Source organism: Lacerta agilis, chromosome 3 (assembly GCF_009819535.1).
Source record: "Lacerta agilis isolate rLacAgi1 chromosome 3, rLacAgi1.pri, whole genome shotgun sequence".
NCBI lineage: Eukaryota > Metazoa > Chordata > Lepidosauria > Squamata > Lacertidae > Lacerta > Lacerta agilis.
In genome coordinates, this window is record NC_046314.1 from 86,160,382 (window position 1) to 86,178,415 (window position 18,034).

An 18,034-nucleotide genomic window follows, 5' to 3' on the forward strand; every position below is an offset into this window, starting at 1 on the left:
GAGAAGTGCCAGAACAGGTCTGCTACCAAATTTTATAGATCGTCTGTGTTCTTTGACTAGATTGGCTGAGGGGAGCAATCTGCCTTTGGAAGGCAAAACAACATATATGCAAAGGAGATTGGATGAGAGCACACAGGCCAGAGGAAATAGGAAGTTGAATTACAGCAGGTGGTGTGTGGGGAGTGTCCTGGAGATCATGAAGTGGAAAGAGAATGAGCTGGAAGCTGATGGGGAGAAGCATAGAAGAGTGGGACGATCGTAGCAGAAAGAATGAAAGGAGACTTGGGCAGTGCATTCTAAATTTCCAGAGCAGGGAATGGAACAAAGGGAGGAATGACACTAAATAAGAATTGGACTGTTCTTTTTCTTCTTCTTCGCCGCCTTGAGAGAGAGAAGTGTTAAACATATTATTTCATTTGCAGGCTAGTGGGATCGCTAGACTCCCTCACAGATGTTTCATCAAGTAAAATGAATCATTCTCTCCCCGGTAAGAATTTGACAAGTACCTGATTTCATTGCTTCATATTACCTGTGCAAATTGCAGCAACTGTAGCTACTTGGGGATGGTGGGAGTGAGAGTGAAATGGGAAGGCCTAAAGGCAGGAGCTTTTTCCATTTCTCTCTTCCCTCCCATTTCGCCTTGTTTTTCTTTAAAGTCTGTAACCCCTCCTTTAGGAAACAAGCACAAAATGGTATTTTAAAAGGCATTTTATTATTATTTTCAACATTCCTGCTTGGTTCTCAGAACTTTGTAGTGTGATTGCAAGGGGTTGGGCCAGGTGGTCCTCAGGATCCTTTCCAACTCCAGAATTCTATGATCTTTCTCGGTGAAATATGGGCATAACCTTGCCTACCTGTTGTGTGGTTTTACTGCTGTGTTAAGTTGCCTTTGTTTGTGGACTTGTTTCCTAAGACCCAGGCTGTGGGGCTGACTTGGCAAGATTTTGAGCTAGTCATCCTAGACACAGCTCAGCAATGCTGTGCAGTGTCCATTACTTTCAGTGGGACAGATCACAGCTGAATGGAGCCTGAGAAATAATGTTAAGATATAAATTAGAAAGCCATGTGAAGGGGTTGAGGGAAGTCATGGCTTGTTAGCCAAAGATGAATGTAAGAAATTTTTGTTTGAATGTGGTATTAATTGTAGTTTAATATAAAAAATATATATCTGAATGGAGCCTGAGAAAACAGCACTGTAAAAAAAAGGAACTGAATAAATGAGTGTGGAGGAAAGGTGAAAGACTTTGATTTTTGTGTGCTCTGTGGATATTGAGGGGAAATAGGCTTGGATATTTATATATGTTTGCCACTTACTAAACTGAACTGAAGTTTGTTTTTCTTATCACGTTCAGGTTTCCGACGAAGTTTTAGCACAACCTCTGCATCTTCCCAAAAGGAGTTAAACAGGAGAAACTCCTTTGTCAAGTGAGTGGCTCTTAGGAACGGGAATGTGTGTGTTGTCTGCTATGATTAGATGAATTCAACTCTCTTTTTGTCTCTGGAGGCATGCATCTTAGTGATTAACAGTGCACTCCTATGCATGTTTACCCAGAAGTATGTCTACTGTGTTCACCGGAGATCACTCCCTTTCCAGTGTCTTTAGGGTCGTAGCCCACGGAGTCATTTTGATATTGTTGCATAACTCCCAACACTAATCCTGAATGGTTATAGGAAGTCTCAATGGCAGTGATGCTTTTTTGCTTGCCTGCAAGTCTTGTTACTGCACAGTGATGGCTGTCAGAAAAAGCTGGCTGTACATTTTAGAATTTATAACTGAAATCAGAATGGTAAAGAAATAGGCCCGGGCCAGGATCCCAGTTCTGAGAATTATTGTGCACATTCCTTGCCAGCTCAATAGCTAGGCCAAAACGCTCCAGCGGACACAGGCACACCAATTTTTCCACTACCTTTTAACAGGAGCTGGCTTAGGGCCAAACTAGACAGGACATCAAATGCGTTTTTGCATTTAACACACATGCTTTTAAAAATGAAAATGGTAGGTGGGGTAGGTTAATAATTATTGGGATCACAGCAGGCAAAGAGGAGACTCTTAACCCTTTCTTCCCATGCTGCAACCCTGCCAAAAATAGCTCTTTCGGAGCTGCTATTTGCATTGGTAGGGAAACTTCACCATCTTATCCTTTTGCAAAGCTCGTTGACCTTGTGGTACAAGGATACACAGGCTTTTCTCTTGGGTTGATGATGAGTGTGTTGTGTGGCCTTTAACTGAAGGCATGTTTTACTGCAATTGCCAGATCAGAAACAATCTGGTCCATATCAGGATTCCCTGAAGTCTTTATCTTAGTAAGTCGGTGGCAGATTTTCTCTGTGTGCATATGCAATCTTAGTCTCTTGTGCATTTAACAAATGGTCCACCTGTTGCCTCCTTTTATCTGCCCAGGTCAAAAAATGCTTCTTTGCGACGCAGCTGGAGCAGCACCACTACGGCCAGCGCCGAGGGCCCCGTCAAGCTCCACGAAGGCTCCCAGGTCCTCCTGAGCAGCTCCAGTGAGATGGGCATCATTCGCTACATTGGGCCCACAGACTTTGCTCCAGGCATCTGGCTTGGCCTGGAACTCCGAAGTGCCAAAGGCAAGAATGACGGCTCTGTGGGTGATAAGCGGTACTTTACTTGCAAGCCAAATTATGGAGTCTTGGTGCGGCCGAGCCGAGTCACTTACCGAGGGATCAATGGTGCAAAACTTGTGGATGATATCTGCTGAAAGCAAACTCCTCTAGCTCTTGAGATGAGGGCATAAGAAATAAAGCACACAAGACAATTCTGCCATCGCCTGCATGAAGTTCTGCCTTACCCAAAGTCCTAAAACTCCATTTGTATAACACTTGCACAGCTCTAGCCAGAATGGAGTTGCATTATGACTCTTGAGGAATGAAATCTCAATAGCTTCCCCTACGGAACAGTCCTCACCCGAAAGCTGCTTATATATTTAAAAAACAACTTGGGGTTGAGCAGTCCTGTTATTTGAATAATCTGCTGTTTTCTATCTGGCTCCATGTTGCCATGCTTTGCTGCTTTACAAATGATGTTTCCATCCCACATTCTAATGAAGCTGTAAAGTGACTTGAGATCGCAGAGCTTGTTAAACAAGCAGCAGGATTTGTCAACCTGCTAAACAGTCTTCACTTTTTCTGGGGGAAAAAAACAGCAATAAAGAGGGAGGGAAGTGACAGTGTTTAGGGGGAAAATGTTGTGAGACTGGTAGCTTATTATCCAGACAGATCCTCCAAGCACAAAGCAACCAGTTGAAAAGAGAAAAAAATGTGCTCCTTTCCTGCTAGAGAAGCAGCCTGAATAGAAGAAAGGGGAAAATGAATAAAGCAGCACAAATATTTTCAGGTAAATAGTAAAAGCACTTTTTGTTACAGTATATACAGATATACTGTATAATGGACATGTGTGTGTATTTTAAAGGCAGCAGCATGCCAGAAGCACTTTCCAAAAATGCCATTGGAACAAGTATTAATGCACTTTTATTTCTCCTCTCTGAAGAGTTTCCCCACTCAAGTTCTGGAGAAATTATTTTGTTAGTCAAGACTGAAGCCTGTAACACTGCAACGTTTTGCATGCATCAAATGCCCTTCAGCAAAGCTGTCCAGCCAGCAATCAGATTGGCCAACGGGTCATTTTAAGGTGAGGTAGCAGTATGGGGTTTGAGATAATGTGTGCATGGATTTGCACCACCTCCTCCTCCAGGAAACGTGCCCACTCTTGGCATGGGTAGGTGATGAGGGAGCCTTTCCCCCTTCTGGTTTTTGACAGTGTTCTTAACCTTGGTTAAAACACCTCAGTTTAGTCTGATGACGACTACTTTCTGGGAGGAGAAGCTGGTACAAATCCTATGGGAGATTCCATGATTTTTGCAGGTTCAAGTTTCCTCTTCCTCTAGAACCGTCACCAGGTTGACCTGGAACCTTTAGCTTCCTTAATGTGCCAAGCCACTGCAGGCAGAGTTAGGCCATATGGCAGTTGACCATCTCAACCACAGGCCACCAGTTCCTGGCTCTGGGCAGAACATTTAAGAGAGACCTATATTTCGGTGCTAGAATCCCAAATATCCCATGTGCAATAAGAATTCTGTATCACTGTAGACGGCAACCTTAGGAAAAGCTTGTCATGGTGCTAGGTGTTGAAGCCCTTGCCATTTTTTATATACCGTATTTTCCGGCGTATAAGACGACTGGGCGTATAAGATGACCCCCAACTTTTCCAGTTAAAATATAGAGTTTGAGATATACTTGACCGCAGATTCTCCACCCGGCGTATAAGATGACCCCCGACTTTTGAGAAGATTTTCCTGGATTAAAAAGTAGTCTTATATGCCATAATATACAGTAATGTAGTTGCTACATTGTTGCCTAGAAGCATGATGTACCTTAAAAACAACAACTTTTAAAACATGATTATTTTACTGTGCTTATGCTTCTCTTTAAATAATTGAATGATTATAAATTTATAAATTGTATTGTTATACAATTTATAAATTTATACAATTGTCATATTTTAATTGTTATGGCATATTCAGATAATTTAAAAGCCACAGAAGTCACCAAGTGGCTTCATCCTTGAAAGTAAGGGGAAGAATCTGATGCTGTGTTATGGTAACTGCCTCCCTTAAGCTAACAGCAGTCCTTGCACAGCCTTCCAGTAGTGGGACTCATTAGTTGAATCCTGGCCAAGGTATCTTGTCAAATTGCACTCAAAAGTAAAACTACATTCTATCTGTCCATAGAAGTGTATAGATAATATTTTTAAACATTGCTAGAACAATTTCTCCCTGATCTGCATTAAGCACGCCGAAGCTGCAATATTGCTTTACAGCTAATGGGTATTTTTAAAACTAAGGGCAATGGTTGTAAACTGTGATTATAAACTTGTTCTTAATTAAAAGCCATCTGAAAACTGCAGAAATGCATTTGAGGATCCAGATGCACCTTGATGCACTGAATCTTGCCATGTCTGACATCTGTTTCCTTGGGTGTTTAAATGTATTTTTAAATGAGAGTGCTGTTAATGGTCGTTTGGTTTTAACGATGCCCGTTGCTTTTAAGAAAACTGAGCTATCACTGACCGAGTATCCTTTTTTTGAATCGCTTTCTTATAATGTTAACTTGCACATTATGCATTTAGGATAGAAGGCAGCAGCTGTAATATAACAAAGCAGATGTTTTAAACACCTTTTATGTTTGTAAGATATTGATGTACTCTACAGACATGCTGATTTTGAACATAAAAGTGTTTTGTGCATTCCCTATATATTGGTCGGATGATATCTTTCTTTTGTCCTCCTCTTCCTTTAAGGATTGTGACTTACAAGGTAAACATTGGTACCATTGAAAGATAAATTCTTGCGCTAATATGAACTGCCTCATTTTTCCTATTTGCTCTTGCAGGTGTGTCTTAAGATCATGTCTGCCCAAACTATCAGCATAAAATCTACATGGCTTCAGTATTAAGAAGGACTGCTTGCAGAATGAGTTCTGCTGTATATTAGAAAGGAAATGAATATACCAATAGGCTATGCATAGTCACCAAGGGATAAAATAAACTGAATATAGAAAAAGTTAACTACTTTATTAACCCAGTAACCCGGTGCCAGTATAATGTAGGGCTGGTGTTGACAGGGCCCTCTCAGTGGCAGCTCCCTGTTTGCGGAATGCCATCCCTAGTGAGGTGTGGTCTCCCTCATAATTAACTTTCAGGATGATCTTAAAAACACCCCTGTTCACCCAGGTATTTGATGGGTAAAATATACTGTTCTTGGCAACCTTGAAATTATTGCCTGTGAAGCTATGTGGCTTTTTAAATGTTTTTATATAACAATGTTTTATTTTTGATTGAATTCCTTTACCACTTTGGGGGTTGATGTGCTTGGCTCCTTTAGGAGGAAGGGTAGACGGAAATATTAACAAGAAGAGCTTCTCTGGAGTGAAATCCAACTTACTCTAGTGATCAGCCAGACCCTAAAAGGATATTAGTGGTGCATTTAGAAGAGCTGTACCTCCCCATCTCAATTAATTGTTATGTGACCAGTATAGGAAATTTTCCGCCAGGTAGCCTGGGTTACTTGCATTCTAGTTCAACGAGAACTTTGCATGACTTTGGGAGTCAAAATGGGACTTTAGTTAATATTGTCGTGCTAAATTATCACTTGCATTTTACCCCCTGGCCAAGCTTAGCAGTTCATGTGCTGAATAAAAAGCCTCCTTGGTTTGGTGAGCCATTGTAGAGAGAATACACAGCCAAGCGCATGCTTTCCTTTACAGTCATTTTATTTTGTCTTCATGCCTTTAGCTTCACTACACTTGATTACAATACAAATACAATACAAAATACTTAATGATCATATATTAGCATTTTATCTTGAGAAGGATCCCTGAAACGCATAGGCCCTTGATTTATGAGCAATGTTGCATAAGCTTCTGTACAGATGTGACACACATTCCTAATGACAAAGCCTTGATACAGAAGGAGAGGCTGGGCACAGAAGGTTCAGACATAACTCCGTTGAGACTTCCATGTGTGAGGTTACGGAGCTGTGAAAGGACATTGAAAAGGTAGTACTTGCTCAAGGTTTAGACGTATCTGGTGGCCTCACCTATATGAGCAGACACACAAAAGGAAAGTCTTAGCATACAGCTGCCGTACCTAGTCATGCACTGAAAAATGCCTGGGAAATGCTCCACCAAAACCACTTCATTTTGAACTTCTGCATCCTTATGGGGAAAGGAAACAAGTGTAAGGGATGTTTGATGGTGCTGCACACCTATGCTCACTTGGAGGCAAGCCCCACAAAAGCTGAGGTGGGGGGTTGCTTTTGAGTCCTCCTGCACTGGATTGGGTGAGAAAATGCACTCATTGGCTACTCAAATCAATGGACTGTATTTTGCACTTGAGCATATTTCCCACATTTCTAAGTCACAGGAAGCAGAGTCAATTCTTAGATGAGAGTTGGCCTAAAGCCTCTCAGAGAAAATAAATTTCTGACAGGTTTGTGGAGAGTTGTCTTTTGCAGACTCCCCTAAACCATGATGCTTGAAGGAAGTAATGGGCTGTCTTCCAGTCCTCCTCTTTTAGGGTTTGGGTTTGGGTTAGATGAATGAACCAAACCAAACCTTTTCCTCGTATACCCTTTGATACCTTCTGGGCCAATTCTACCCCCCTACCCCAATTGCTTTAGGATAAATGACACTCCTGCATTTACTGCCCACAAATAGGGTAAATAACTTTGGGAGGCTGCTTTTGCTCATAGTTTTCTTGCCTCAAAAGCTCCATTGTGTCTCCTGGCTTATCTCTGGTGCTATAAAAGGCAAAACACAGACGCTGAAGTGAACGTTGCACTGGAATTGCTGAAAGCCTGTGATTTTGCTCTCCTGTGTAGTCTCTATTAAGATTTTAATGCTGTGGAATCAATTTGAGTCTCTGATCAGGCACTGGGAAATAAAAATACATTTAGAAAGCAGTGATGGTGTTCCAGCTGTTTCATACTCCTTGCTGCCTAACTCAATGATAAAGTCCTGGAAACGGCTTCTGCCTAGGTGGTGTCATTTATGGAGCAAAGCCTGCCTCTGCCAAACACCAGTGTTTCCATTTATTTCTGGCGATACGGAAACCTCCGTCTGTGCCTCGGCTAATGAAGCATATGTGTCGGTAAGCTTTATCTCACCAAGTATAAATACCACGAGCTGTTTTACAGTATTGTGACTGAAATCCTTTTTTGCACACCTCTGCTGGTGTGTGTAACAGGATTTAGTTTCATTTCCCTAATGAAAGACCCTGGATAAGTAGCTCTGCTGCTGAGAGTTGTGACATGCTACAAATGTGGTGTAGAACCCTTCACAAACAAGTAATGGTATAAAACACAACTCACTCTATGCTTCTAAGGTTGCCATTCATATTCCTCTACTTTGGGTGGTGGTGATGGGGGTGGGGGAGGCTTTTCATGAGCTTTCCCCCACTACTGTAACACAAGGATGCTGTACTGCAGAAGCTCCTGGCTAGTGCTTTTTCTTCCAGGAGTGGGTTGGACTGTGAGAGTCTGCAGTGTGCCTTGTTGTTAATCACGCACATGAACCAGCGAATCTGCAGTGGATTGTAATAACAGCACAGGAACGTGGCTGTTTATAGCTGATGACCATTCTTTTAAGCTCAGGTATCTTGCAGCATGTTAAGTTGTACTTTTTAATTGCCCCTCGGGGTCATCTGAGACAGTATAACATGCCCCCTGCTGTGAGCAAGTGGGACATTCAGGCACAGCATCCACCAAACTATAATGAACGGAACACTGCCTCTGATTCAGTGAGCAGGCACACTTTTTTTTTTCAAATGAAGCATTTTTTTTAGCTGCCTTATGAACTCAATAAAAAAATATAAATACCTTCAGTGGCTGTGATGGCTGGAAGTAAGCCCAATACTTTTATCTGTTTGAGCTGCACTTCAAAGTTCTTGGTTGTCCCGTGATGGGAGCAAGACACATTACTGTACAATGGGGATCCATGATTAGATTTGTCCAACTGTGATTTGCAGCTAAGGATTCAAGGCCATTCCCCATTGATTTACTGCTCCTCCAGAAAACAAGTATCTGTGGAAAGTGGATCTCTTTTCTCTATCACTCAGGAAGTCAGATTTCTTTATTTATACATCAATTCCAATTGAATCGATCAGCCTTATGTGGTGCAATTGTGCACAGGATTGCACCTGCATTTATTTAGTAGCTATAAGTTCTTGAGCGAGGAAAGAGACAAAAAACCAAGCTTCCTCTTCCTCTGCTCTGCTCATGGGAACGAACGTGAGCACTAGGTTTGTATGCCCATATATACAGCTTCCATGGGGGTGATCCATTGCCTCAAAGTGTCAGTGGAGAAACAAAGATTATTGGTGGTCAACATGAAATTGCAATAGTGGTGTGGTCTCCTAATTTGTAGCACCATGGTTATGCAATAGAATCACAGGCATTACCATCTCCACTGCTGCCTTTCTGCTGCCTGTGCTCATGCAAGAGCAATTCTGAGCCCCAGTTCATTGCAGGATATTTTGACAGATTGTTTCAGTTCCAATAGCATGATAAGATAAGCTGTGAAATATGCTGAAGCATGGATTGATGGTATGTTTGCGTCTGATAATGCACTGAAGTTGGCAAGTAATTTTTACATCATATGCTCAAGTCCTGATTTTTCTCTGTGTGGATATTGACTCTTGTCAAAACAATGACTTAGTGAGTTGGCTACTGTGGTTGTTCTAAAACATTTGTTAAAACACACTTGCCTTGGCGCATCTCCTGCAGTGCTATGTACGGCGATGCAATTGTAATAATAAATAAAAGCATTAATATCCTTATTCACTGGAAAAAAACGGGATTCTGCACACACCACGGCAATCGACTACTTTCTGTTTGTCTAAACTCTGCCCCATAGTATTAACTGAAGCATAATAGCAGTGATTTCATTGTTGAACAACCTGACTCTTACCACCTTGATAATATTATCCTCTAGCATGTGGCATAACCAACTACAACATGGAGGATTAAGTATTAGTTGCAACTATTTGACCCTTGGCGTCCCACAACAGAGAAAGGGGGGAGAGGGCATCACCGTTTCAATCAAACTACATCACTGACTTTCACCATGTTCCTTAATTCCTGCATTTTCCATCTTGTAGACCAAAGGTGTGAAAGCAGATGTGTTTCTGCTACCCTTAAGAGCACCACAATGGTTGTGCATGCTTGTGGAAGGGCCATGCTGGAGCTGAGTTGCTGTTTGGGTACATGCCCCATGGGAGTCCACGTTTATCTGATTTTGGATTTCGGTGAGAGTGCAACATTTCCCCATCCTCTCCTCAAATCTCTGGCAGCAAGAAGGATTTCCCTGACACTGTGTCTGGCAGCACAGGGAAATCCCCAGACATTAAACACTCGTGACAGTGAGTCTTGAAACGGCACATAAACAACAGAGAAGGAAGCAGCGCACAGGGAAGGGCACAGAGAACAACCATGCAGATGACTTTATGCAACTGAGAGTGGGGCCTTGCAGATAATACTGTTGTCCTCGGGTGTTTCGAGTGTGTGTGTAAGGGGTGTGTGCACTCTGACAAACGGAAGCTTCTTGCAGGTTCGAAAAGCAGAGCTTCCAAGGGTGGCACTTCAGAGCGCATTGGCACATTACCAGAAGGGCATCTTGTTCTGCTCTCGTGCTTGTTTAGGTGACAGCAACGTTTGCACCAAGGCTTACGAGTCACACGGGAAGAGAGTCAAAAGGATGAGATGTTTTCCGGGGGCCCTGGTGGGGGGAGTTGGCCTTGTTCCTAAGGGGAGGGCCCTCGCAGCTGCTGGCACAAGGATGGGGCCGAAGTTTCCAAGGGCAAGCCCTGCTGTTGGTATCCATAGTTAACGTTTCCACATGGGAAATGGCGGAGCCTGAACAGAGGCACTTCCTTAACGCTGGCTGTCAGCGAAGATGGTTCTAGAAGAAGGGAGGAGCTTGGCAGCCTTCCAGTCACAATGCTCGGCCCCAAAGTACAGTTCCCTTCATGCCCCGGACCTTCCCTCTCAGTTGCCTCTTTCTCCGCCTGTGAAGTGTTTTTGACAATGGGCTTCTCTGAAAACCAGGAGCCGTAGGTTGGGTTCCAGAGGTTGGTAGGCTTGTTTCTGGACCCTCGGCCTTTGTGGAGCTCAGTGGCGGGATTGGACTGAGTGTACGCCATGTTGACATGTCCCCCTTCCAGGGGGGCCTGTGTATTAGCACAGACTGATGGATCGACACTAGCTGCTTTCACCAGAGCCTTCCCTGTAGCGATGGCTAAGGCCAAGGATGGTGGGGAAGGCAGGAGCTGCTCAACACCTTTTTTCTCTTGCTGCGGCAAGACTAGCAACGGAGGGATTGCTTCAGGGTCTTCAGGGCGCACAGGGACCTTTTCTTCCTCCTCAATGCAGGGGCCATATTCCACTGGCAGAACTGTGTTGATCACATCAGGATCCTACAGTAAAAAAAAACAAGGGATTCAAAACATGCTGCTGCTTTCTTTAACTGCTTGACGCTACAGAGTGCTGCTGGAGTAATCTACCATTGCTTCGTGAAAAGATTTTTTCTCTTTCCTAATGGAAGCACGCCCAATCACCCAATAAAATTCACTTTCAGGATGGCTATGAGGAACAACTACTTCCACACAGCGTGCAATTAATTTATGGAATTCACTGCCAGAAAGCAACTGGACAAATCTACAGAGGCCAAGCGCATCTATATACCTGTTAGGCCAGGTAACCTCCATACTTGGGTAGAGATGGTTGAATTGGTCAGTTTTGGTTTCTCTCAATTTCTCATTTTTCCAAACTTAAGTTCAGTTTGCCACATTTTCAGATCAGTTTGCAGTTTCCTTAAAACCCTCATGAAATTTCATCAGCATTTAACACTCTTTGGGGCAGGATTCAGCTATTGAGTCCTGTCAACAGTAGCCCTGTGTCTGCTTTCTTCCTCCCATGTGCCTCCATGCCTCCCAAAAGGGGCTCTGGGGAGGTTGGGAGAACCCCCAGAATAGCATACAGGGTGAGGAAAAAGGAGGAAAGCAATCAGAAATGCTTTCCCTGACAAAATGTTTCTAACAGCAAGCCACTGAATTCCACCCTTGTATGCAATCTTGCTTACATATCTTTGCAAAGCAATTTCCTCTAAAAACTATGCACTAAAAAAGACCCCAAGAATATATGCATTTTTATTGACATTTTATCCCAGTATATGAATCTTGATGTACATTACTTACCTGGAGAACTACATTACAAAATTCAGAGAAGGGCACATTTAAAAGGATATATGCGTTTCAGTTCTCCTATCGTTTGGGAAACCGTGAATTAGGTAGGTTCACCTTTAAATGTGGACTGAATTGAATCCCGCTTCCCTTTGCTCAGTGGCTCCAGTTGCTAGAGAGCCAGTGCAGGAGGGGGAAATTGCCTTCATGCTCTGCTTGTGGTTTCCCATAGGCATCTGGTTAGCCACTGTGGAAAAGAGGTAGCTGAACTAGGTGGACTCACAACCTGATCATGCAGGCCTCTTTGGTCTTATAACAAAGCTACTATTGAATAATATCTGTTAGTATGCAGCAGAACACTTAAATGTCTTGCAGATCTGGTGAAAAATGATGACTTCATTCAGACATGTTAGGGTGGGGCAGAAGATAAATTTCTTGAGAGCAAAAAAATTTTTTTGCTCCCAGTAGCAGTGGACAAAGGTAAGGAGCTGTTATCAACTCATACTTGGATGGAAACATCTTACAATTCAACAATTCTGGCATTATTGCATTGATTGTTTTTCTGTTGCCCACTCTGACTTTCGTTTAGGGAAGAAAAGTGGGTTATAAATATTAAATGAGTGCAATATTTCTTCATGCATCTGATTCTGGGATGCATTTCTTCAATGCAGGGTATTCTAAAGAAGTGTGGATTTACTGGACAGCACTAATGGCCAAGAGATCGGTTTTGAAAGCACTGAAGGCTCTGCTGCCCCTGGATTTGCTGCAATAAATCACAGAGCAGTGTAAGCTGGGTGTGCATAAAGGATGGATTAAAAGGGTAAGAACAGCACCTGTAGTGAGGATCATGGAGCAACTGCTATTGCCACAACAATGCAGCAGGTGCACAGCTTATTTGGCCACCTGCCATTGCTGTTGCTCCTTCTCCTTGCTGTTGTTGCCTATTCAGCTACCCTCTAAGCATGCAGACAGTAACCAGAACGAGGAGGCAGAAGAACACAGCCTCTTCCCCTTACCTTCCTTGCACTCTCTCCTTGTGGATGATCCTGTGGATCGGACACAGAAGCATAGATGTCAACTTTTCTCTTTTCTTGTGAGGAATCCTATTTGGAATAAGGGAATTTCCCTTAAAAAAGGGGAAAAGTTGACAGCTATGCCCAGAAGAAGAGGGCAAGCAAATGGGCACTGTAGACAGTGACAAAAAGGAGATGCTTTCACACCAGTTGGGTCATTGGACCTGCTGGTACGTGGCTTTCCTTTTCCTTTCCCTCTAGTGGGGAAAGAGAGCAAGCAGATGAGCCTGGAGCAGCTAATGTGTGGTTTCCTGCTGCCATGCACTTTGAACAGAGTAGAACAAGATCCCCGGAGAGCAACGGGACTTGAGGTCATTCCACCACTCTCAAAGGGAATTGCACGGGGACAAATGAGACCACCGCCATGAAAACATTGGGGGCAGCGATGCTTTTTTCCACACAATTCCCTTTGAGAACGAGGACATGTTACCAAGCCCCATGTGCCAGCCAAGCCAGGCTTTGGGTGTCAGGAAGACCCAACTTCTTCAAAGGAAATAAAAAGAATTATTATCAGAGCAGAAGCCCTCAGACTCCTTGTAGCAAGGACTGGAGCTTTTGAAATGGATTCATGATCTGATAGATCAAATCAGGTGAGGAGTCCGCTTTGCAATCCAGCCTATGGATCCACACACACACACACACCCATCCCTAATCACCATCACACCCTGCCTCAAGGCAAGTTTTGAAAGGAACAATGGTTTGTTTTCTTGCTGGGCACTTCACATTTGATCCCTAATGACTCCCAGATACAGCATGCATTGCAACTGAATTCACTTCTTCAGGTGGTCTGGGGAAGGGGTTGGGTAAGAGCTGTTCCTCCAGCATATATGTGCATCTCTTCTGAGAAGGCCTTGTCAGAGACATTGGCACCAGGTTGTGCTCTGGTTTCTCTTGGCCCACCCATTGTTTCTTTTCCATGTGCCCCTTATGGCATTTCTTAGAGGAAACAGCATAAAATAATTGCCCTGAGAAGTTATAGATACCTGAGTGCAGTATTCAATCCTCTCCAATATTATGGCAAAGTTTGGCCGGTCTTCAGGCTGGTGTTGCCAGCATTGTGTCATTATTCGATACCTGCAATGGGAGCAGGAGATCAAATGGTGAATGGCAGGAGAGTGGGTTAGGACACTGCCTTATTTATTATACAGAATCAAACCGATTAGTCTAGTAGCTCAGTATTCTCGACACTGACTGGCAGCAGCTCTTCAGGGTTTCAAGCAACAGTCCTTTCTGTAGATGGCGGGGCTTGAATCTGCAAGCCCTCTCATGCAAGACATGCACTCAGCCACTGAGCTATGGCCCTTCCCAGGCTAAGGGACTAAGGCAAACAAGACTAAGCTGCTATAGGGCACTCCTGGCCACAGAGGACACTGTTGTGAGTTAGCAGTGGGATAGGCATTGCTAAACTTAGAATGTCTGAAGCTGGTATTTTCTCAATGATTATTTTATCCCAGTATCAAATCAAAAGTAACATTGGGGGGAGGGGACTTAGTTCATAAATGGAGTTCTGATTGTGTCCCTGCGACTAACGTAGCTGAAATTTGGCTAAGCTTAGTTCAAATGAGCTACACCAAAAATGGGCTAAAAGTGCTTGAGATGGAGCAGGTTACCTATTAGCTCGTTACTCAAATAATGCCCACCTACATAAAGGGGAAACACTGCAGAGTACTTGATGATTCATTTCCAGGAAGCATCAGGACATATATTGTTATGTGAATTAGGCTATTGGCTCTTAGGCTATTGGTAAGAGAAGTGAAGGTGAAGACCCCTGAATTATTACAAGAGGATGAGGACTCTGAACATGGTATCAGCTGGTAGTTAGTACCCATCAAAATGGCTGTGACTGCCATTGTAGCTAATGAAAGAATTTATCCTACAGGTAAATACTGAAGCAAATTTTTATGAGGCTAAATGCACCACCCATGAAAAAGAGGGACATATAAGAGCCTTGGGGGTGGGGACTTCAGGGTTTGCAGAACTCTCCCACTCGCCAAAACAATCATCAGGAAAAAATTGAGAAGCATGGTCAGTGGTTATAGAATGCTGGTGGTTTGTTTTGAGTTGTGGTGTGCAAGATGGAATACTGGGGTGGGGATGGGATGCAATGGAATGGCACATCCTGGAAAACAACTTGGCTGGCTAGAACACTAAATATGCTGCTCTACAGCATTTTGTTGCAGGTTCCAGTTCTAGCAGATTCTAGCAGATTGGTGAAATATATGATACTGGAAAACAATCTTTGCAGAGTAAACAGGATGAGAAGAGATGCCAGAACATGACAAGTTGAACCCATGGAGCAAGCAGATCCTTAAAAGTTTCCTACACAGGGCCGGGGCAGTTTTTGGGTGGATCCATCCTTCCTCCACTTGTTACGAACTCCAAGACCTCCTGGTTACTTTTGCTGGGATAGGGCATATATCCGAGAGAGAATATTTCCCACAGCAACACTCCAAATGACCTGGACGTAAAAGAGAAAGAAATATGGTCACTTGGATTGGGGCCAGCACTGGCAAAAAGCCTGTCATGTGGTACACCCATACATGACTGAGTTTTGTTGACCGTGAGACCCTTCTGCAGCATCAGAGTTACTAAGCTGTCTCTTCTTTCCACACAGCACCAGAAGTCTGAGTTCACATGAGAAGAGTTCACAACACATCGTGATTACTGTCTTAACTAGAAGTGCTTCAATTCCTGGGAAGGACAATGCTGGCATTGGAAAGGAGTTGTGATATGGTTTCTTTCTATATGACTTCTGATACTTCTTAGCACTACAGGAAAGAGCCACCCTGTAGATCCCACATGGCTAAATGGAACATCGGAAGGATCCTTATGTTTTTAAAGAAAGGACATAGGTTGCTGCAGAAGAAACCTGGTTGCTACATTTAACCAAATGGCAGCAGCTGGCTTGAAAAATGGATGGAAAATATGGAGCAGGCTCACCAGGTATCCGTTTTGGACGTAAATATCCCTTCCATGAAGGCCTCGGGGGGCATCCACTTGACAGGGAGCATTGCACACCCTCCTTTTCTATAGTAACTGGCTCTGTTGAGAAAGCGGGGGGAATTTAGAAGAGGAAATCAGACATGAGTGCACAGTCATGTGACCATGGAGGCTGACCCTCATTGTTCTGGAATTGACTGACTGGGTTAACTTATATGCCACTTCTCCACAATGCTCAAAGTGGCTTACAGCAAACATTTAAAACATCAAAATATATGAATTACAGAGCACGGCAGTAAATTAAAAAATGACAAGCATCCAACAGTTTAACAAACACAGAATTAATTCAATGTTACAAAAAAAAATATCCCAACAATCTAGGTCTAAATACAAAGCACAAAACTAGAGTTAACTGATGTTAAAGTTTCTGATACCGGTCCTTCCTGCACTCCAAGGAGTCTGGCTTAAATACAGTTCAGAGGGCAGGAATTTTCTCACCAGGCTAAATGACATATAGTTGGCTCCCATATCCTTTCTCCAGAGGAGGCTGGCAACAGCAAAAGGCAATGATGGTCAGTCTCTAGCCTAGCCTCCTGGAAGTACCAAGTGCTGATGCAGGGATGTTTGGGGTAAGGTGATCCTGCAAGTAAACTGGTTCCCACCCTGTTTGCTGTTTTAAAAAGGCAGTGCTCCCCCCCCCAAAAAAAATGTTTAGAGGTACTCTCATTTTCCTACTTATATTGAAATACTGCGTCTCAATGAGGCCAAACTTAGATTCACAAAATATTTAGGGGTATGCATACCCCTGTGTCCCCCCCGAAAAAAGCATTGTAAAAAGGTATGAACTGCTCAAACCTTATGCCACATTTTTACTACAGTCATACCTCTGGTTACGTTTGCTGCAGGTTGCGTTTTTGCGGGTTGCCAACGTAGCAAACCTGGAAGTGTTTACTTCCGGGTTTCGCCGCGCGCGCATGTGCAGAAGCACTCAGCTGCGCAGGTCGCGCATGCGCAGAAGTGCATTATCGTGCTTTCGCGCATGCGCAATATCGCCGCTCAGGATGTTGACTTTTCGGGGTGCGAACGGCACCCTGGAACGGATCGTGTCCGCAACCCGAGGTACCACTGTATAGAGAATAATGTTCTTAAATAGCTAAGTTAAGTAAAAGGCCAAAGGGTAAATTATCTGTCAAAACTATCTGTTGAGTGGTCCTTCATTGCGTCATGTGATGAAGCAGTTCTCCAGCCAGATATTAGAGGGAACTGTGAGTGTTGCTTTTCGGATGAGATATAAGCAGAAGTCCTGACCACACACACAGTCATTAAAGTCTTCCTGGCAATTTCTGTAACTGCAGAATCATTAATCCCAACCACCCTGGATAAATTCCAGGTTGGGTAATTACATTTTTCTGACCTTTCCCCCTCTTTTATATGCTGTAAACTAGAGAGATTTACTAATGACGCTGACATAGAGACTGAAAGTGACGGGGTCAACACCAAGGAGTATAAAGCAGAACACAAGAGTGGAGGAAAAAAGGGAGAAATGGGAGCGTGGCTGAGGATGCATTCACAACAGAATGCAGGATGATGGACTCTGAACATGAATGGTGGAAGTTGGGGTTAGTCCCCAGTGTCACAGCAAATGCTAAGAGCTAATGCTGTCTGCAAGTTAGGATCCGGAAATATTACAAGTCCCCTGACTAGGGCAAAAATATATAAGATCCTGCAAAGAAGTTAAGCCAGATAAACCAACCCCTTTTTATGGAGTAGGCTTCCACTCAATGGGGCTAATAATAAGCTGTGTTCTCTTACCTGTATATGTCCCGGGCCATCCCAAAATCTCCAATTTTAGCTATTCTCCCAGGGCCTTTACATGTAAGGAGGCAATTTCGAGCAGCGATGTCTCTAAGAAACAGAAAGGAAAGGAGAAAAAGCATGTGGAACTGCCCTTGGAGGAGCAACGGCTCAACTCATTGGAAAAACTAAGGACAAAACTAATTGACTATTGAACATTTTCATTCTTCTTATTTTTTTTGAGAATACCAGTGCGGGAGACTCAGCAGCACAAGATTTAAAGCTCCACAAATTACTCCAGTTCATGAATTTGAGAGCCAATGGGGCTAGCTTTAGAACAACCCCCCCAGTGGTGCATCATCATCATCATCATCATCAATTTATTATTTCTACCCCGCCCATCTGGCTAGGTTTCCCCAGCCACTCTGGGCAGCTTTCAACAGAACATTAAAAACAGAATAAAACTTCAAAC

General features: G+C 43.4%; 2 protein-coding genes across 5 annotated transcripts in view; one reads left to right on the plus strand and one right to left on the minus strand.

The window, feature by feature from the left end:
- The window catches only part of CLIP4 (CAP-Gly domain containing linker protein family member 4), a 36,949-nt gene extending 33,692 nt beyond the window's left edge, over positions 1-3,257 (plus strand). For both annotated transcript variants that reach the window (XM_033144622.1, XM_033144621.1), the window contains exons 14-16: positions 423-487; positions 1,353-1,425; positions 2,402-3,257. In XM_033144622.1, the coding sequence (XP_033000513.1) occupies positions 423-487; positions 1,353-1,425; positions 2,402-2,723 (460 nt within the window). In that variant the 3' untranslated portion in view covers positions 2,724-3,257. The remainder of the gene's footprint in view (positions 1-422; positions 488-1,352; positions 1,426-2,401) is intronic.
- A 6,360-nt stretch (positions 3,258-9,617) lies between these two features.
- Positions 9,618-18,034, minus strand: part of ALK (ALK receptor tyrosine kinase) — a 269,183-nt gene continuing 260,766 nt past the window's right edge. For all 3 annotated transcript variants that reach the window (XM_033144624.1, XM_033144623.1, XM_033144625.1), the window contains 5 exons: positions 17,581-17,673; positions 15,769-15,870; positions 15,152-15,286; positions 13,812-13,902; positions 9,618-10,990 (listed from right to left, as the gene is read on the minus strand). In XM_033144624.1, coding sequence (XP_033000515.1) covers positions 10,319-10,990; positions 13,812-13,902; positions 15,152-15,286; positions 15,769-15,870; positions 17,581-17,673 — 1,093 coding nt within the window. In that variant the 3' untranslated portion in view covers positions 9,618-10,318. The remainder of the gene's footprint in view (positions 10,991-13,811; positions 13,903-15,151; positions 15,287-15,768; positions 15,871-17,580; positions 17,674-18,034) is intronic.